Source organism: Cucurbita maxima, unplaced genomic scaffold (genome assembly GCF_002738345.1).
Source record: "Cucurbita maxima cultivar Rimu unplaced genomic scaffold, Cmax_1.0 Cma_Scf00019, whole genome shotgun sequence".
Lineage (NCBI taxonomy): Eukaryota > Viridiplantae > Streptophyta > Magnoliopsida > Cucurbitales > Cucurbitaceae > Cucurbita > Cucurbita maxima.
In genome coordinates this window covers 317,820-339,309 of record NW_019272035.1, presented here as the reverse complement: position 1 = coordinate 339,309, position 21,490 = coordinate 317,820, and the positions used below count along the sequence as shown (strand labels likewise).

Here is a 21,490-nt window from a genome sequence, read left to right as displayed (position 1 = left end):
CCCCCCCCCCCCCCCCCCAATGCTTCTCCACACAACTTCAATTTACTCCTCACTCTCACACTCGTTTCCATTATTCTCTCTCTTTCGCTCTCTTTCTTCCAATTAATTTCTCACCATAAATCTCCGATCACTCACCAATGTCCAACGCCACCGTGCCGGAGTCCGACTCCGGTGGCTCCAATTCTTCCTCCTCCACTTCCTCCTCTTCCTTTTCAACTTCATGTTCCATCTCCTCTCCAACGAAAAAAGCCGGTGGCTGCCGACCAAAGCGCGCGCGGGAAATCAGCACCAACAGTCGCCACCCAATTTACCGCGGCGTCCGAATGAGGGCGTGGGGCAAATGGGTGTCGGAAATTAGAGAGCCAAAGAAGAAGAGCCGGATCTGGCTCGGCACCTTCGCCACACCCGACATGGCAGCACGTGCCCACGACGTAGCCGCCCTCACCATCAAAGGCAACTCCGCTATCCTCAACTTCCCCGAACTCGCCGCGTCACTCCCACGCCCCGCTTCCTCCTCCCCCCGCGACGTTCAATCCGCCGCCGCTCTCGCCGCCTCAATGCAACTCCCTAACGCCCCACCTCCACCCCCACCGCTACCACCACCCTCATCGCCTCCATTTACATCATCATCGGAGTTGGAAGAGTCGACGCCGGAGGAACTGAGTGAAATCGTAGTGCTGCCGAGTTTGGGAACGAGTTACGAGGAATCATCCGAGTCAGTGACCGAGTTAGTGTTCGACGAGTGGCAATATAGTTATGGGCTTTGGGATCAAAATCAAAGCTCAAAAGAAGAAGAAGAAGAAGCTTATGAGTTCTTCATAGATCAAATGGCAATGGCGGAAAAATCATTTCAAGCTTTACCCTTCTCGTGGTAACATTAAATTGCTACAAATTCAAGCTGGTTGTGAATTTTCTCTCTCTTTAATTTTTTTTTTAATTTTAAATTAAATGTGAAGTCCTTTTACAATTTTTTTAAAAGGGCTATGAAAAATTAAAATTAGGGGTCTTGTTCAAGTGGGTGTTTTCTTCCTTGGTTTATAGTTCCATTTCCTCTCTCTCTGTTATTCAATTATCTTTTTTATTTTTATTTTTCTTCATAATTTTTTCCATTTTTTAATTAAATAATTTGTGTGGATTAAAATTAATTTGGAACATTGACAAAAGAGTATATGTTCTTTAAAAATTAGTTAAAAAATGCGCGAATTTCAACTAAAATAATTGACTTTATGAAAATTTGACTCATAAGCTCAATTTTTTAAAATGTTTTTATATTTTTTTACTTGTAATTTTAAATTCTCAAGAATTGGATTTTTCTTTTAATTTTTAAAAATTTTAAAATTATTTAAAAATATTACTATTAATGAAAATGGGAAAAGAACAAAGGGGAAAAAATAAAAGGAAAGTGAAAAAATGGGAGCAAGAGGCGTAGTGATGGTTGTCATTCTTGCATACAATAATGGAGCAGAAGTCTTTGAGAGCCCACACATATTTATGGTTGGATTTACAGAATTGAGTGCTCAACCAACTGCACGATCAAACTATTTTTAATTTTCTATTTTTACTACTTTTAATACATTCTAATAAATATTCCTTTTAAAAACTAAATAATAATTTACTGATGATTTGGTTTAATTTAATTTATTTTTTTATTAACGTTGAAATAAAAATATGAAATTAAATTTATAAGAGAGGAATCGAATTATGTTCTAACAATCCAGTGGAACCCACGAATTATAGTAATGTTGAATTGTTAAGATTATATCGAGTGAAAAAAATAGATGAAAGATTTTTCGTCGGTCGAATATAATTTTCTTTTAATAAATATTATTATAAAATCATATGCTTTTAAATGTCCTATTTTCTATATATATATATACTTTTAACAAGTTGTTGTAACTTTCCCTTCATATTTTTTGTCACTTTCATATTTAATTAAGAATGAAGGATTAAAAATACGCTTTCTTTTTATTATTTATTGAAAATGATTGACGTAGAAAAATTAAAACGTCTATGCAATATATTTACATATGAAAATGATTGAAATTTGTGTATTTTTTTTTTTTATTTCTTTTCTTATTTCTTAATTTCATTTACCTAAATAAATATTACACATTATTTTGATTAAATTAATTTTCTAAAATGATAAATAGAAGAGATTAAAAAATATATGTTTTTTTTAACAAGTTGGGGTTAATTTTTTTTTTTTTTTTACATGGAGTTAATGCATTATTTACTTTTGACGACGCTAATAAATGAATTCTAAATAGATGGAATTCTTTATTATCACATTTAAATCTTTTAATTGTTGTCGTCCTTATCATTTATGTTAGAGAGAGAATTACGGTCATAATTAAGAACCAATTATAGTTAGTTGTTGGGCTGGGATTAAAAAATACCCATATATAATAAGGGCTTCTGTGGGCCCCACAGACCTAATCCGTCCGTACACTCCAAGTAGAATCTTTGCATTATTGTGTTCCCCTCCTTAATCAATTTCATTAATATTTGTTTATATTCAACTAATTAATTGATTTTTGTTGCCATTAAATATAAAGTTTAGGTTTAGAGATGTATTAAATTTTTTTTAAATTAAAAAATTTAATAATTTTAATTAAAAATAATTTTAAAAATTCTACAATTTTCTTAACCTATACATTATTTAAGCTGACGTCACTCGGTCAAATGTAATAATAATTGGATGACTTCAATTATTTCCATTGGAAGAAAACCCATAAGCAATAAGAGTTAATAATTATAATAAAGTACAATCAATAATGTCGGTTAAATTTGGTTTATTCTTCGATCATAAATGAATATTTTATGTCAACCGATATAGAATTGCTCCATTTTTAATAGATATTGTCCGTTTTAGTCCGTTATTTATCACTATCAACCTCACAATTTAAAACGCGTCTACTAGAGAGTACTCTTATAATGAATGCTTTACTCCTATCTGCAACCAATATAAAATCTCACGATCCATCCTATGGGAGTCAAACGTCCTCGTTGGCACATCGCTAATATTTGACTCTAACATTGTTTGTAACCATCCAAGCCCACCGCTAATAAATATTATCTTTTTTTACCCCTTACGTATCATTAACTTAGTCATTTTCAAGATTGATTCAAAAAATTTAGTTGATGGAAATTAAATGACTCCATACCTTACAAACAACGAAGTATAAAATAAAAAGCTTTAAAGTAGTTTTCTTTTTTAAAATTAAAGATAAAAATATCTTTACTTTCATATGTTTCATTACTATTTTTTATCATTCATAAATGTTTCATTTATTGGAGTATTGAACGAAAAGTGAAACCTAAAATGATATGACGGTGATCAACTGAAACGAAACTCGGGTCCAAGTTTCCATTAAAAAATTGGGTCCAGACCTTCCACAACGTTCCATATCACCGTGTCACATATGTTATCGGTTCAATTTTCATCCAACATTCTATCAAATTTCCATAATAGTATTATCCCAATTAAAAATATATATATTTTCCAAATAAAAAAAAGACAAAATTGAAGAGTTTTTTTTTAACACTAAATTAATAAAAAAATTTAATGATTTTGGTCCAAAATTAACCATAAAAATATATATATTTTTAAATTAGAGGGTATTATTGAAATTGATATTTTTTTAGACAAAGTTATTTTTTTAATACAATTTAGCCCAAAAAATTATTAATTATAAAATTGACAAGTGACTATGAGATGTGGCTTTGACAACAATACCCCTAATGCAAACATTGATGTCCATTTGGAAAAGCCACAACCAAACAAGGAACCGACGTGACAAAACACCCAACACTCGTGCTTTTCTTTTTCCCCTCATTTTTTTTTTTCTATATTAAACAAACACACAACGATGAATTAATGATTAATTACTTATTTATTTACTTTAAAAAAATGAAAAATAATATATATCTAAATAAATTAAATTATGTCTGCGTTCACATTTAAATATAAATGTTGAGAGCCAACGTGACTATAATTTAACAATAATGATTTTAAAATATAAATATAAAAATAATGGAAGTGTTTTTTTATTTTAAAAAAAATAATCATTGAAGATATCTCCCACTGTGAAATGAGATAAACATTTCCATTTTCCACACCCAACTTTCTCTTGTCCCCCAAACATTATTCTATTGTCAAATTTGGTAAAGATTTGTGTACTTAAATCATGGCCATCTAAACTCGTCAACCAACCATTTCAAAGCAAAAAAATAAAGGACCACTTGAGCTAGTGCCTCAAAACAACTTTGAAAGCTACCATATATGCATATATTTGTCTTTTTCTATCAATATTAACTATTTATTGTTCTTTTGGGATCGAACCCATATGAAGTTCTGACCATTTGTGAGATAAAAAATAACAAATGGGTATCGTAGGATTCTCATGAAATTTTGCGATTTCTTCTAAAAGTGGTCGAGAACGACGCTGAATTGTTATTCCATTACTATTCACGTGCATTTAAATTTTTTTGAAATAATTATTTTTGAAAAAGTTATATTCATGATAGTATAATAAATTGAAAGGGAAAAGGATTGAATGAGAGATCCTAGGGGACCAGAAAAAAATTAGACGAACAACTTCAATACTTGTAATTGTATAGATGGAAGAGTTTTTTTGTCCACTCTTGTGTGAAAAGAAATTAAGCGTATTTGAAAATTCCTTCCTTTTTCTTGAAAATAATTATTTTGAGTAGTTTAATGATTTTTTTTTTTTTTTTTTTGTCTAGATAATTTTTTTTACTGTTATGATTAATTATTCGTTCCTCGTGTTTTGGTAACCATTCTTAATGATCACGCATGAATGGGTCGTTACATTAAATTAATTTATTAATAAAAAAAATTCGGGACCAGACAGAACTAGAAGATAAAAGAACTTCCATGGAGAGCATAAGACACATGGAAATGGAAGAGTTTATGGAATGAACTCAAAAGCCTCTATCTTTTTTCTTTGAAAATTTGATAATTTTGGAATCATTATCATCGGCTTGTTGTGCATAATTGAGTTGGCCTTTTGAGATACCAACAAAAGGGGTAAATTTGAGGGTAAAAAAGGAAGAAAAAAGTGGGGAAATAGTGAAAATAAAGGAAAATTTGAGGGTATTTTTGTTATAACCAAGAAATTGAAAAGGTTAATGGACAAATTTTCCTGTTCCCAAAGTTGATTCAATTATTTGGTTTCCAATTATGATGCACAGTTTTGTCAACTCGATAATAAATTCTTAGAAAAGTGGGTGTTGTATTGTATATGTAATAATTAATGCACTTTCCTTCCTAGAATTCTTGTCTTTTATTATTCTCATGTTAAAGAAACCACTTTTTTAGCACTAACAAAATTTAAATTTTAGTTTATGTTTAAAAAAGTACTCGGGATATGATGCTCGAAAAAACAACTGGAATGATTCGAGACTCATTACAAACACTAAGACAGTGTGCGAATGAGAACACTCGGCCCACAATTGGAGAGAGACCGACAATATGTAATAGGCCAAAATAGATAATATTTTCTACCAATAGACTTTGACGGTTACAAAAATGAACCTTCCTATTCATTTGGTCGATCATAGAATTTTACAAACCTTTGTCAACTTTTTTAATTTTAATTTTAATTTTTTTTTGGGTCTGAAGTTTGATGATTATCCATTTGTCTTCATGGGAATGTCTTATTCAAATTAGTTAAATGCCTTTTTAGAACCATTAATAACACAAAAATTTTAATTACTTAAAATTAATTAATTCCAAAAGTCCTTTTCTATCCATGATAAAAGTTGTACATGCATGCTTGAGTAGGGGTAATTATGTAATAATGCATCACTCATTTCCCTAAAAAACGGTGCCTTAATTAATTATGTATTAATTTGAGATTATCTTTTCTTCACATAGCTGTTGTTGCCCTGTCTCCATCAATTTGGGTTTTGCCCTCTAAAAAAAATATCATTGTCCATTTTCTAAAATATAAATATTATTTTTTTAAAAAAATATCTAAGTACGAACAACCAAATTTTATTACAATCAATGTAAGTGGATAAAATTTTATATTCTACGTCAATATATTCAACTGTCTATGGTAGTTTAATATTTATTTTTATTCATTTTATATTTGTAAAAATTGAAATTAAATATATAAAATCAATTTTAAATTATTAATTATAGTTTTCACAGTTTTATAATTACTCAAATTTCAAGAATTTAAAAATATCAAAATTGTGAGGTAAATATTTTTTTTTCTCTCTCTCTTTGGTTTCTAGAAGCTTTGTTTTTTCTTAATTAAGTTAAATCGATATATATATAATATATATTAATAGTCAAGTTTAAATAAATTATTTTAGGAAATTAGAGGCACCACTATTACCACCAACCATTCCAAACATTTATTCTGAAAATAATAATAATAATAAACAATATTTTTTCAAACATTCCCCACCGTTGAGTTGGAACATGATGTCACATTTGTCAGAATTAGATATAAATCATCAATTAAATGAAAAAAAAAGTGAATTGCATTATTGCATTATAATTTCTTTTTACAATATTGCGTGATCTAATTACTTATAATTATTTGCAGAGTCAATAATTATAATTGATTATACTTAGGTTATTTTAAAATTCAAGAGTGAAAAATGAAGGCATAATTAAATTATTTTATTTAATTTATTGAATAGAATTTTAAAATAGAAATGTTTTAAATAAATTTATAATATGAAGCAATTCAAAGACAAATTGTACATAAAAACATAGGTTTCCTCGAAAGAAAAATACAAAAAAAAAAAAAAACATGTGTTTTTTTTTATTCTTTGATCCAACTTGTCTAGTCTCATCTATTTTAAAGTTTTTGTTTTTTTAAACTTTAACAATTATTTATTAAGTTATTAAAATTTTAAATTTGTCCGATAAATTTGATGTTGAATAAATTTGTTTAAAAATTTAATTTTAAGTAAAATTAATTTATTTTTTCCGTGTTATTTTTCCATTTAAGGTTAATCAATTGAGATGTTATATATATATATATATATAAATAAAGTGGGCGAAACAGGAATTTAGCGTGATCGGGGAGAGAATGGAGATTAAAAATATCATTCACATCCTCGACCCTATTTAGCTAATAGTGAAATATGTCTTCCGTCTCTCGTTCGTCATTTTATATTAATAATTTACGTATTAAAATATAATATTCATTTTATATTAATATTTCTAGACTATCCATCATCTTAAGGTTACAAAGTTGGCACAATGGGTTAATCATGTTTAATTAATTAATAATTATAACATTAACCACTAATTTATTGAAAACTCACTTTTTGTCCCATAAACGAGGTAGGTGAAAATCATTTTTTAAGAAAAACTAATTTGTATGGTTCCCTTTTAAAGTAAGGGTACTAAATTATTTTATTATTATATGTTAAATTACAATTTAGCCCTTAAAATCCATAATCAATTAATTATAATTTTTTAATATCATATAAATCTATTAAATAAAAAATTATAAAATATTATAGACCAGATAATAAAAAGATGTCCAACTGTCATGATCTTTAAGCCATTTATTTCTACTCTTAGCCTTCATTCTTATTTTCAAGAGGCTTGCGGCTGTCGGTGATTTTTTTTTATCTATGGGAGAATAAAATTATTGAGGTTAGATGCGGTTGTGAGATTCCACATCAATTTGAGAGAAGATCGAGTGCTAGATAAGACGTTGGGCCTCGAATAGAGTGAATTGTGAGATCCCACATAGGTTAGAGAGGAGAACAAAACATTGTTTATAAATATATGAAAACCTCTCTCTAACAAACGCATTTTAAAATTTTTTGAGGAGAATCTCAAAAGAAAAAATCCAAATAGAATAATATCTACTAGTGGTGGTTTGAGCTGCTACATTTGTTGTCCCTGCTTCTTGTCAATATATGGCTATAGAGAGTCTTATGCCCTAACAATTACCTTTAAACTTAAATAACTGTCATACTCTCTCGATGATCACTTGTAATTAATTTCGATGCAAATGTGTATATATATTTGACAGTCACAAGAGTATGAACCATAAATCACGATACTATAAACTGTTTCTATTGGATGACAAGAGCTAAATAGTCTCAAAAAGTAGAAGGCTATACCTTGCCAACCAAGCTGGCTTAGTGGTCCTTCCCATTTCCTTTATAAAATAAATTTAATTTCAGTGTCGGTAATTTATAAATTGATCTTCCATTCAAAAGTGCCAACCCTTTATATTTTACATTCAAAAGTTTGTCGGATGGTTTAAAGTATAAAGCTTCATTTTTTTTTTTTTTGGCCTTTTCTATGATGTAAACTTTGTCCTTTAAATTTATTTAAATTTTACATTTTTTAATTCAACACAAAATATGAAAATTGAATATTCTAGTCATGTTCTTAGGTTGAGTTGAATGAGGCTGAGACATTTCTTATACTTTGTTTGGATGATAAATTTTTCAGTCTAATATTAAATAATGAACTCAACTCAATCCAACCATGAATTTTCTTGGTTGGTTTAACCCAAATAAGTTCATAACTCAATCGAAATAAGTTCATAATCTAATCTAAATAAGTATATAACTCAACCCAAATCGTACATGTTGGGTTGGTTAATCGAGTTTTTAGGTCATCGAATTTTTTGAATGCTATTAGAAAGTTCAAAACCTATATATCCGTAAAATTTGAAATTATCTCTATATTAACACCCTTTTAAGGATTTATGTATTAGAAGTGATTAAGTTTATGTAATAATTTAACAATATTTGGAACGTTTTTAAAAATTATCTAATAATATGAGACACGATCTAACAACGTTAATCTCGAACAAAGATACTAACAAAATAAAAAGCGGTTGATGTCGATTAATATGACTAGTTACATTAAAATGTATTGTAATTTGATATATAGTTAAGAGATCACAATCTATCAATTAATTGCAGACATTTTCCATTTATTTTGGCATTAGTCTTAATAAAATTATTAAGGAATAAAAATTAGAAATAAATAAAATTTTAAAAAAATCAGCAATGAGTTGCAATCGTTCCATTGTCACCAACCAGTTAGCAATGCCATGCATAAGATACGGATAAAAGATATGCCGACTCTTGAAGGTGACACCTGCCTGGTTGGATTCTACTAGACGGACCAATAGGATTGTGCCGACACGGCTCGGGCTCCGTTGGGCCGTAATTTCTCCACGTGCTAATCAAAAAGAATCATCGCAAAATGCTTTGCCGTCAGATATCTACGGTCACATCCGGGTGACGATAAGAAATAGACACCATTTGATGGAGTGAGGTTTGGCTGGAAAGTCGAATAGTTTTGACTGTAAATGAGGACACGTGTCGGTATATAATTGGTTGTATGATGTGGTCCTTTACGTTAAGGAGCAGAGTAGGGACCCTCTGGATTTGCGGCGTCCTAATATGTTGGGATTCCTTCTTTGTCCTTCAAATTTATCTTTTGGTTTTAGACCGTGTCGCACGTGTGACTACCGTGTCGCGCGTGTTTGATTTTGCAATAATGACGTCACCTTTCTCATTTGGAAAATAAATTAAAATTTTTACCGCAAAAAATAGAAAAAGCCCATTTTCATTGAAGTTGGGCTTAAATTCTTTTGGGCTTGCACTCTCCCTATTCTATTATAGCACAGGACGGACGGATGTTGGGATCGGACCAATTGTTGCTCTAGTTGACCCAATTGGCTTTTATTATTATTATTATTATTATTTGAAAATTCTACTTTAATTTTTTATTATTGTTTTTTAGTTTATTTTAATTTTATATATTTATTTTTAAAGGGCAGAGCACAAAATTTCATGTTGTCAATCATAACGAGATATTGAATAATTAAATTCATATTTTATTTATTTCTCTCTGTACCATTTTCATAATTTTTAATTTTAAAATGATCTATAGATACGAGATTACTTTTCATTTTGCTTCAAATTTTTTAATTTTTAAGTTTTAATATTTGAAGTTTAAAATTTATTTAATAATTTGTAGATTTTTTCCTTTTGCCTAATATTTTTAAATTTTTAAATTTTAATATTTGAAGTTTAAAATTTATTTAATAATTTGTATATATATATAAGTTAAAAGAGACCAAGGTGTATATATATTGTTTGATTTAGTATATATATATATATATGATATGGAGGGATGAATCGGTCTTTTTGGTGTATGACGAAGAGAATAAAAGGGCGTTCTTCTTTCTTTATCATCATAATTTTTAAATAATAAAATAATTTAATTTATTCCAACACTGGAAAGGAAAACGTTGGCTAGGAAAAGGTCAAATTTAACAAATTTCATGTGTACTAGTCGTTAGTAGTTAAGATGCTTGCCACTTCTAAATAAATTAAAGATGATTGCGTATGAACTGAAAGTATTAATTGATCAAAATTAACTTCCGTTATTATACATTAAATGAACACATGTCGTTTTTAGAGAGACCTATTGTATATTTCGTATGAAAATTTTAGAGTATACTGCTTCATGAATAGTGCTTAACGCTTGCATCTCTTTCGAAACCAGTAACCTATTATATATACACACGTATATGTGTGGATATACACATAACTAAGTGGGCGGAATTTCTCTATTCCATTCCTTTTATTGGTAACAATTATATTTATATCATGAAATATATTATTAAAATTAAAATTAAATGTGAACTTTTAAATAAATGTGTGTAATTTTTAAACACAACCCCACATTATTTTATTGATATACATTTTAAGAATTAAATGTTATAAAATTTATGTAACGACTATCTTAGTTTTAATTTAATTAAAATTTTAAGATAAAAGCAATTTAAAAAAAGTGGTTTTATTGTTGAAATTTGATAAAATATTTAAAAAATCATTATAAATAAAATTAGAAACCAAATATAAGTTTTAAAAATAAAAAATAAAAAATGAAATGTTATCATGGAATTATGAGCACCAATTTGTTATTAGTATTTATATAAATATTAACTAAGGAATGATTTTCCAATAAAAGTAAGGATTAATGAAAAAGAAAAAAAAAAAAAAGACAAAATTAGTTTTTAAAAGGATAATTACAATTTCTAGAATTATAAATGGTTGAATTAATTAATGACTACCGTTCTGTAAACGTTTTCTTTTTCTCACTGTCACACGCTTGGAAAAAGCAGAAACCTTCCTCTCTCTCTCTCTCTCTCTCTCTCTCTCTATCCATCGTTGTTGAAAATTCTCCTGTTCTTGTGTATTACAGATTTCTGGTAGCTATTTGTATTTGGTATCCATGGATTTTTCTTGAAAGCGAAGCGAAGAATTTCTCTGTCGTCTCTTATACCCAACGGAGGTTAATCGTAATTGACGCGAGAACAGAGAGAAAAGTGAACTCCGACCCCACAATCTCACCTCCGATTCTTATCTTCTGGTCGATTATTTTGCCTTTTTCTTTGTTATAGCTTGCAACGATGTCCCGATTATTCAGTGATCGGTCACGAGGAAGCTCCCGAAGGCATGGTTCGAGTTCGAGCTCAGTGATACACGACACAACAACTATCACTACTTCCGCCGCCGCGGCCTCCAACAGCGCCGCTACAACCTCAATAACCATGCCGGTTTATCCGATTGACGAGAACCCCTCGCCGTTTGGCGATTTAGGCTTGCAACTGTCGGAGTCGGAGCTCCGAGTAACCGCGTACGAGATCTTGATTGGATCTTGCCGGAGCACCGGCGGTAAACCGTTAACTTATATTTCGCAGTCGGAGAAGGGAGTTGATCGGTCTGCGTCGTTGTCGACGGCGACGTCGCTGCACCGGTCGATAACGTCGACGGCTGTGAGCAAATTTAAGAAGGCGCTAGGGCTGAAATCATCATCATCGGCGAGGAAGAGGATAATCGGAGGCGATGAGTCAGCGAATCAAGGTCGAGCGACTTCGGGATTGACGGTAGGGGAGTTGATAAGGATTCAGATGAGAATTTCGGAACAGGTTGATTCGAGAATTAGAAGGGCGCTGTTGAGGATCACTGCTGGACAGGTGCGTTTTGGTACTTAAGCTCTTATGCAGTCGAATTTTCTGTTTTGTGGCTGAGAAAATTTATGAGAAATGACATGGAAAACATCATATTCTTTGCTCTTTTCGCATCCTGATTTGTTTTGATGATAGATTATTGCTTTTCTTACCATCCTTTTACGAGAAGAACATGATTGAGACTTATATGAGTGACAGTTCTTCGTGAAATTGTCCTATTACTGTATTCCTACATGCTTAGATTTCATTACTTTTGGGATGATGGATTCAAATCTATTTCTATCCTTGAGCTCGGGGCTTAGGGTGAAAATTGGATAACTTGAACTTTTGTTATCTTCTAGAGCTATTCTTGGTAGGTGAAACCTCCTCAGGACTAGTGGTGGGCTCGAAACTCTGTTTAGCCATTTATATATGCTGCAATCGATCTTATATGCCATGGGTTTATAATATCTTGTTCTTGGATCAGCTTGGAAGGCGGATAGAGTCGATGGTTCTGCCGCTCGAGCTGTTTCAACAGCTTAAGGCTTTGGACTTCCAAAATAATGAAGAACACATGGCTTGGCAAAGGCGTTATTTGAAGGTTCTTGAGATAGGACTATTATTGCATCCTCGCTTGCCATTAGAAAAGGCAGACGACGCTCCGAAACGTTTTCGACAGATTGTCCGTGGTGCTATGGAGAAACCCATTGATGCTGGAAGAAACTTTGAAATTATCCAAGACCTTCGGAGTATTGTGTTGTCTCTTGCTTGTAGATCATTTGGCGAGTCTGTTCCGGGCATGTGCCATTGGGCAGATGGGTTCCCTTTGAATCTCAGGCTCTACCAAACTCTTTTAGAAGCTTGTTTTGATGCTAATGATGCAACTTCTATCATTGAAGAGGTTGATGAGGTCTTGGAACATGTTAAGAAAACTTGGGTTGTGCTTGGCATGAACCAGATGCTGCATAATCTTTGTTTCTCATGGGTTTTGTTCAATCGATACGTTGCCACGGGACAAGTCGGAAGTGACTTGCTATCTGCATCCAAAAGCCTGTTGGCCGAAGTTGAAGACGACGTCGAGTCCTACAAGGATCCTATTTACTCGAGAATCCTGAGCACTACTCTTACTTCGATTTTGGTTTCGACAGAGAGAAAGCTTCTTGCATACCGCAACGATTTTCACAGTGACAACATTGAGTGTATGCAAAGCCTAGTCTCTATTGCAGTATTGTCATCTGAGTTACTGCAAAATAACCAACACGATTGGAAGACGGTCGAAGTTGATGTGGCTTATAACAAAGTCGATAACTATATAAGATCATCACTTCGAACTGCTTTTTCTAAGGTAAGTGCAATCAGTTAAAGATCAAATCTCTTATTTCAATTGACTTTGTTAGCTCTCTAAGAGATTTATGAATTTTGAGGTTGGTAAACTTGAATTTGTGGCATTTGTCTTTGGATTGTAGAAAGGAATATGTTCTAGAAACTTGAGTAGCGATTTTCTTTTTCTTTCCTTTCATCATGCTTCCCTTTCGCCTGCCTCTATGGATTGTCACTGAAGAGTGTTCTTGTCCTTATCATTACAGAAAATGGACAAGGTTAAATCAACCATTAAAAACAAGAAAAATCCACCTCATGTTCTTTCTGTCCTTGCTCAAGAGGTGAGCGAACTGGCTTTCGATGAGAAGGCAATGTTTAGTCCAATATTCAAGGAATGGCACCCTCATGCAGCAGGAGTAGCCGTTTCAACGATCCATTCTTGTTACGGCAAGGAACTGAAGAAATTCATTTCGGGTATTGATGAACTGACGCCGAATGCTATTGAAGTGCTCAATGCAGCTGATAAATTGGAGAAAGATCTCGTGCAGATTGCAGTCGGAGATTCAGTAGACAGTGAAGATGGTGGGAAGTCCATAATACGAGAGATGCCTCCTTACGAAGCTGAAACGCTAATTGCGAACCTCGTAAAGACATGGATTAGTACGAGAGTGGACAGACTAAAGGAATGGATTGGTAGATTCCTTCAACAAGAGGTATGTGGTCGTGACATTATCTGGTTATTATGTAGATTTGGACTGGTAATAGCTTCACATTTAGGAAACGGATGGTGAGATCCCACATCGAGAGGAGAACGAAGCATTCTTTATAAGGGTGTGGAAACCTTTCCACAGCAGACACGTTTTAAAAACCTTGAGGGGAAGTGAGCCCTCAAGTGTCTGCTTTAAAAACCTTGAGGGGAAGTGAACCCTCAAGGGAGGTGGATTGTAAGATCCCCCATCGGTTGGGGAGGAAAACGAAACATTCTTTATAAGAGTGTGGAAACTTCTCCCTAGCAGACGCGTATTAAAAACTTTGAGGGGAAGCTCGAAAGGGAAAACCCAAAGAGGACAATAGCTACCAGCGGTGGGCTGTTTCTTGCATGTTTGCATCTTTTATAACGTTATTGAACTATCATTTACAAACACTCTGAATAGGTATGGAATCCACGTGCAAACAAAGAGCACGTCGCTCCTTCTGTTGTTGAAGTTTTACGAATAGTCGATGAAAGTTTTGAAGCATTCTTTTTGTTGTCAATTCCACAACACGCATCATTGCTTCCTGATTTAATGACTGGTCTTGACAAATGTTTGCAACAGTACATACTTAAGGCAAAATCTGGCTGCGGTAAGTGTTCTATTTACTGAATTTCTAAGGAAGTTATTGATATCTCTATGCAACCATTAAAATTCATCATGCATTTTCAGGATCCAGAAGTACCTATATTCCTGCTCTTCCTGCTTTAACTAGATGTTCAAAAGGATCAAAGTTCAGCGTATTCAAAAAGAAGGAAAAGTTGCTAGCGGGTCAGGGGAGGACCCAGTTCGGGATCACGAATCCCAATAACTCCTTGTCGATCCCCCAGCTATGTGTTTGTATTAATTCGTTGCACCATATACGGACCGAACTGGAAGTCCAAGAAAAAAGGGCGGTTGCCCGTCTTAAGAATCTCGAGCCTCAGTACACAGATGCTGTTAGGAACCTAGCTGGGAAATGGTTTGAGCTTTCGGCAGCTCTGTGTGTGGAAGGGATAAAGCAACTAAGTGAAGCAACCGCATACAAAGTTGTATTCCACGATCTCAGTCAGTTTTTATGGGATGGCTTATATATTGGGGAGGTTGCATCTTCAAGGATTGAGCCATTCCTTCAGGAGCTTGAGCAATACCTAGAAACCATTTCATCAACTGTTGTCCGTGACAGAGTCAGAACACGGGTGATAACCGACGTGATGAAAGCCTCTTTCGATGGTTTCCTATTAGTTCTACTTGCTGGAGGCCCGTCCCGTGCTTTTGTTAAGCAAGATTCGGAAATGATCGAGGAAGACTTTAAGTTTCTAACAGATCTCTTTTGGTCCAATGGTGATGGGCTTCCTGCTGATTTGATCAGTAAACATTCAGGCATTGTTAACGGAGTTATCGATCTGTTTCGTTCAGACTCCGAAAGTCTGATCGAGCAGTTCAAATATGTGATGGTGGAGTCACATGGTGTGCAAGCTAAATCCAGGCTTCCTTTGCCTCCAACTTCTGGTCATTGGGAACCAACTGAGCCGAATACATTACTCCGAGTCTTGTGCTATCGCAACGATGAGATAGCTGCAAAGTTCCTCAAGAAGACTTACAATTTGCCCAAAAAACTATAACCGACTTGCCTACCATGCCTCACCCCGACCATATGATATATTGTACATACTAGGACGCTTCGTGCCAATTGTGGCGACAAATTACGACTTCGTGCATCGAAATTTATGGTCTTCAGAGAGAGCATTCTTGCACGATACCGTCGTGTTCTTGTGGGATAGTGCAGTTGTTCTTCGACTGGATTTTATAGGATGGTTATGTCAAATCAATCAGCTTTTGTCGCTTTTTTGCATCTACGGTCACGGTTCGAGTAACACAGCCTCTTTTATACATAGTTAGATACAAGGAAATCGTACGCATCATACAGAGGCTTCCTTTTACCATCTGATTATGACAGACTTCTTTCAACATACAATTACCACACTGTAAGGAATCACAAACTACAGGTTTTTCTTCTTTTGACTGCTGTTAATAATCTAATCTGATGATTTTCTTGACCACTTCTTACCCTGTTTTATTACTACTGATTGGTGTGTATATTTTGACTTATGAGTTCTTAGTTATTTATTATTGATTTAGCCTTGTAATCTTGTAGAAGAATGAGAAGGCAGATACTGCATTTATAAATTTTGATGACAATAGTCTCTCTCTCTCATGCTTTGTATATGATGATTTCAAAACTTCTATTGGGTCCTCTCTCTCTCATGCTTTAAATAATGTCTCAGAATCTCTCCATTGAAATAATAAACTTGTGTAGTATATAGAATTGTGAGATTTCAGGTCGGTTGGAGGAACCAAACATTTCTTTCTTACAAAGATGTACTTTGTAAGCATAATAATAATGCTGGAATATAACTTAATATCTATTGATATTAATTACAAGAACTATTAATTTTTATTTTGAATTTTGACATGTTTACAGGCAAAATTAGACCTGTTTAATTTAAATTTATATTTAATAAATCAATTCTTTTAAAAAATCTATTTTACAAATTTATAATTGAACATATCACGTTAATCTTATAAATTTATAAAGTAACCGGGCGGCAAACAGGTTCAAATATGAACAGAGAAACAAGGGTAAAATTGAAATATCTTACAAAGAAAAGGGTAATATTGAGAATTTACGAAGGGGGCCGTCGAAGGTCGGCGGCTAGGCGCGCGTGAAAATTGCCGTATATATAGCGTCAGCCCTGAAGTTGGTCTCCGCTAAGATTCATCGAACCAAAAGCCTCTCGTCTACATTTCTGACTCTCAGTAACATCAACTCGCTTTCTCCTTCCTTTGGTCTCTCTCTCTCTCTCCTCAATCGAGGCATCGCCAGAAGGCAGAAGCTCACCTTCCTTCTTAACGGAGGCCGTCGACGATCTACGCGTTACGGCGTCTATTTCTTAGTTACATAAACAAATTCGGTTTCCGCGTCTGTCGTATTTCAGAGATTCGCTATCTGTAAGTTTCATTTTATTAGAAATTGATGCGTTTCAACCTAGAATCTGGATGTTGATATAGCTATTCTTGTTTCCGATGGTGAGAATTGTAATTTATTATGCTGTTGGTTGCTTGTTCGTCTCGCACGGAGAACTAATTTTAGCATTTCGAAGGTCTATTGTTGTTTTAGAGTCAGAATGATTTCTCTTTCATTTCGGAGCAATTTTATAGAATATTGATGGTGTTAGTTCTTCTCTTCAATGGTGAGAATCTCAATTTCGAGTGCTACAAGTTATTTCTTCTCTCTTGTTTCATATTTTTCTTGAACTTTCGAGCTTATTCTAGCACTCCGATGATCTATTCGTATTTCAGAATCGATAAAGAAGGATTTCTCCATGAATACGGAGTCATTGAGTCTATACCGATAGTGTTATTCTTGTCTCTGGCGGCGAGAATCGTAATTCCCTATGCTATATATCATATCTGCTTATTCTTCATATTTTCCTGGAACTGGAGATCTTTTCTAGCACTCCAAAGATCTTGTGGTTTTTTTAAAGAATGATTTCTATATGGACTCGGAGTCGTTAATTTCAATATTGCAGATATTGCTAATAATTCTTGCCGTCTTATTTACCTTGTCATGGATTATTTTGATTATAAATTTGATTTCCAAGTTTGTATGGTCGGAACTGAAGTACTATCAGTTGTGACTAACTATTCTTTCACAAAGAACTCTCAGAAATTGTATTGAACGAGAGTAAAATTTGGTTATATTATGGATTATTTTGATTGTAAATTTGATTTCCAAGTTTGTATGGTCGGAACTGAAGTACTGTCAGTTGTGACTAACTATTCTTTCACAAAGAACTCTCAGAAATTGTATTAAACGAAAGTAAAATTTTGTAATATTAAGGTTAGGTTTCAAGTTTTTTAATCTTCTTCTCCTACTTGAAAGCGAGTTTATAGCTACATCAGGCTTCAAGTTTTTGAAGTTCTACTAGAGTCGATCAAGTTGTTTGATAGCTTCTTTATTCTTCTTTTGTGATTTTTCTTAATTGCATTAATGTCTCGACTTATGGCTAGGTTAATATCAAGCTGTAGGCAGATGACTTTGAGTTTTTTTTTTTTCGTTTTTCAGTTGGATTAACCATTTATTGGCCCTTCCTGATGTTCTTAGTCTAGTATTCTCTAGATCTATTTGTAAATTAAAATTGTTAAAGATTGATTTCTGAATGAAATTTTGGAATTCTTAAGTTGAATATTAAAGGTTCTTGCCAGGCTTTCTGGCTTTGTAATTTAGAATGGACAATGTTTTTTGACATTGTAAATTTGCAGTTGATTATCGAAATTTTGAATTTGTTTTCCTGGTTAGTTTGCTTGGGATTCAAGTACTGTAATCTGGACTGTATCGAGATAATATTAAATAAACAAATTCTCATAAATTAGTAGAGACACATGCCAAATTTTGTCATAGTTAGGTGACTTTCAAGTTTATAGTCACAACTCACATGGTCACATTGGTTCCAAGTTCTGAAATTCTATGGACGAGAATCAATGTGGTAGCCATGTAGTTGATGGTCACTTTTGTAATTTTTATGGATTGTATCTATGTCCCAACCTCAGGCTAGTTTTATATCATGCTGGAAGCAAATGATTCTGTGGAATTGACCATTGGATTGGCCGAGCAGACTAACCCCTAGGGTGTGCTCACTACTAAAGCACAAATAATTCGAAGTGATTTATACATAAGCTACAACAGAAGCAGTTGGTTGGAACATTCTATGTAAATATTAAATAAGTTTAATTACATTTGAAATGTCAAAAAAAGTTTGGTGTAAGGTAGTATTTCTTGAAATAAATGAACCTCCCAACTAGTTTTACCTGTTTTTGCTAGTGAACTTGAAACACCATTTCCCCCTTTCTTCTACAAGTGGAAACTAATTGTTCTGGGAAGTTTTCAGCTTCTTTATTTTATATTTCATTCAGAGTTTGAACGGTTTCCATTTAGTTTAAATCCCCTTATTTGTAAGATAGATTTATTTCCTCTACTTTTCTGCTATAGAAAACTCTGGTCTGGGTTAACGGTACTATAGATAAAGGTGTTCATTATTTGATATTTCATAGACTTTGCAGGTCCAATTTGGTAGCCAAAAATTATGGCGTCTCTGAAAGACCTGCTTCCTGCTGTAAAGTCAACAGCTGTGACACAGTACGATCACTCAAATGATCCATGGTTCAAGCAGCGGTTTAGTTCATCAGAAGCAGAGAAAACTTCTGTTGTTAAGGCCAATCCTGTACCACCTTACTTGAAGCGTAGTGGATTTATTCCTCGGAAAGTAGAGGATTTTGGAGATGGTGGTGCTTTCCCAGAGATTCACATTGCTCAATACCCACTCGACATGGGTAGAGACAAATCATCAAAGCCTGGATCAAAGATCCTTCCTGTTACAGTGGATGCCCATGGAAACGTTGCATATGATGCCATTGTAAAACGGAATGAAAATTCTAAAAAGATTGTTTATTCACAACATAAAGACCTCATTCCAAAGATCTTGAAAACTGATGAAGAGAATGATGAGGATGAAGAGATGCAGAAAGAGATTGAAGAAACAACCGAGGAAACGAAGTCTGCACTTGAAAAGATAGTGAATGTAAGATTGAGTGCAGCTCAGCCTAAAAATGTAGCCAAGCAATCATCAGATTCAAAATTTATCAAGTATAAGCCATCTCAGCAATCAGCAGCTTTTAATTCAGGTGCCAAGGAGAGAATCATTAGAATGGTGGAAATGCCAGTAGATCCACTTGAGCCTCCAAAGTTCAAGCATAAGCGTGTTCCTAGAGCTTCGGGGTCTCCTCCTGTGCCAGTCATGCATTCCCCTCCTCGTCCTGTCACCGTGAAGGATCAACAGGATTGGAAGATTCCACCTTGTATTTCAAATTGGAAGAATCCGAAAGGTTATACAATCCCACTTGACAAGCGTCTTGCAGCTGATGGCAGAGGCCTTCAAGAAGTTCAAATCAACGACAATTTTGCAAAGCTATCTGAAGCCCTGTATGTTGCAGAACAGAAAGCAAGAGAAGCAGTTGCAATGAGATCTAAGGTTCAGAAAGAAATGCTTATGAAGCAGAAGGAGAAGAAGGAATTGGAGCTTCGAGCCTTAGCTCAAAAGGCTCGGTCTGAGAGGACTGGTGCTGCACCTCCGCCTGCAGTTTCTTATCCATCTGAGAGGAGCACAGCAGATAGAGATACTTCTGAGATGAAAGGGGAGTTCGAGCATATTAGAGAAAAAGAGAAGGATTTATCAAAGGAGACAAGGGAAGAGAGGGAAGAGCGGTTGCAGCGTGAGAAGATTCGTGAGGAACGACGTAGAGAGAGGGAAAGGGAAAGAAGGTTGGAAGCCAAAGATGCAGCAATGGGGAAGAAGAGTAAAATTACAAGAGATAGAGATCGTGATATTAGTGAGAAGGTTGCCCTTGGAATGGCTTCTACCGGAGCAGGTAGAGAGGGAGAAGTTATGTATGATCAGAGGCTATTTAACCAAGATAAAGGAATGGACTCGGGATTTGCCAACGACGACCAGTACAATATATACGACAAGGGCTTATTTACCGCTCAGCCCACTCTCTCAACCCTTTACAGACCTAAAAAAGATGCCGATTCTGATATGTACGGAGGTGCTGACGAACAGTTAGACAAGATTATGAAGACTGATCGCTTCAAACCAGACAAGTCATTTTCAGGCACTGCAGAAAGGTCTGGACCTAGAGACAGACCGGTGGAGTTCGAAAGAGAAGTCGAAGAAGCTGATCCATTTGGACTGGATCAGTTCTTGACTGAAGTGAAGAAAGGTAAGAAAGCTATGGATAAAGTTGGCAGTGGTGGGACAATGAGAGCCAGTGGTGGTTCATCAACACGAGACGGCTATGATGGTGGCTCCGGTAGAAGTCGCATTGGATTTGAAAGAGGGCATTAGAAGGTACAAATCCAATCAGTTTTATATTGTGTTTCAATTATATTACTACTGGCATTAGAAGGTACCTTCCCAAAAGCGCTTCTGAACTATGAGTAAGATATATTTGATTGCCATTTTACTCCATATTTTTATCTTTCTATGCTTTATTGCGTTGGAAAATCTTTAATTCGTTTGGATGGATTGAATTTTTCTTTGCGACAGGTGGAAAAGTTGGCATCCTGATCAGGAGGAGTACTCTTCGGAGAAAATGGTGCCTTTGAGGTGACATTTTTACTTCTATTTCCTTCCTTTCACTTAATCTGTTGACATTCTTATTAACGAATGAATCATTCACGACATTTTCTTGAGTTGGTTCAACTTGATTTAGATATTTCCAGTTGTTTAACATCATTTTCTCCCTTATTTCCTTTTTATTTTTGTTCGTTTGTTTGTTTCTCTTTTTTTTTTTTTTTTTTTTTTTTTTTTTTTTTTTTTTTTTTTTTTTTTT

At 33.9% G+C, this 21,490-nt stretch overlaps 3 protein-coding genes across 4 annotated transcripts in view; all 3 read left to right on the top strand.

Annotated features, from left to right (window-relative positions):
- The first annotated feature begins 30 nt into the window (after positions 1–30).
- Positions 31–1,069, top strand: LOC111493859 (ethylene-responsive transcription factor ERF039-like). Its single transcript, XM_023143756.1, has one exon. The coding sequence runs from the start codon at positions 138–140 to the stop codon at positions 873–875; it is 738 nt and encodes a 245-aa protein (XP_022999524.1). The 5' UTR covers positions 31–137; the 3' UTR covers positions 876–1,069.
- A 10,044-nt stretch (positions 1,070–11,113) lies between these two features.
- Positions 11,114–16,220, top strand: LOC111493805. The gene is made up of 5 exons (XM_023143661.1): positions 11,114–12,014; positions 12,475–13,332; positions 13,574–14,020; positions 14,462–14,651; positions 14,732–16,220. The coding sequence occupies exons 1-5, from the start codon at positions 11,448–11,450 to the stop codon at positions 15,661–15,663; spliced, it is 2,994 nt and encodes a 997-aa protein (XP_022999429.1). The 5' UTR covers positions 11,114–11,447; the 3' UTR covers positions 15,664–16,220.
- Positions 16,221–16,796: 576 nt separating this feature from the next.
- Positions 16,797–21,490, top strand: part of LOC111493813 (SNW/SKI-interacting protein-like) — a 5,715-nt gene continuing 1,021 nt past the window's right edge. The window contains exons 1-3 of one of the 2 annotated variants that reach the window (XM_023143684.1): positions 16,797–17,050; positions 19,154–21,006; positions 21,205–21,264. In XM_023143684.1, coding sequence (XP_022999452.1) covers positions 19,186–21,003 — 1,818 coding nt within the window. In that variant the 5' untranslated portion in view covers positions 16,797–17,050; positions 19,154–19,185 and the 3' untranslated portion in view covers positions 21,004–21,006; positions 21,205–21,264. The remainder of the gene's footprint in view (positions 17,051–19,153; positions 21,007–21,204; positions 21,265–21,490) is intronic. The other variant, XM_023143683.1, reaches the window with a different exon arrangement.

What these genes read in the sequence shown, in the direction of transcription:
- LOC111493859 (XM_023143756.1), top strand. Translation starts at nt 138, where the DNA reads ATGTCCAACGCCACCGTGCCGGAGTCCGACTCCGGTGGCTCCAATTCT.
- LOC111493805 (XM_023143661.1), top strand. Translation starts at nt 11,448, where the DNA reads ATGTCCCGATTATTCAGTGATCGGTCACGAGGAAGCTCCCGAAGGCAT. An exon ending in TGAGGATCACTGCTGGACAG is followed by an intron (nt 12,015 to 12,474) that starts GTGCGTTTTGGT and finishes TTCTTGGATCAG; the next exon opens with CTTGGAAGGCGGATAGAGTC. An exon ending in TAAGGCAAAATCTGGCTGCG is followed by an intron (nt 14,652 to 14,731) that starts GTAAGTGTTCTA and finishes ATGCATTTTCAG; the next exon opens with GATCCAGAAGTACCTATATT.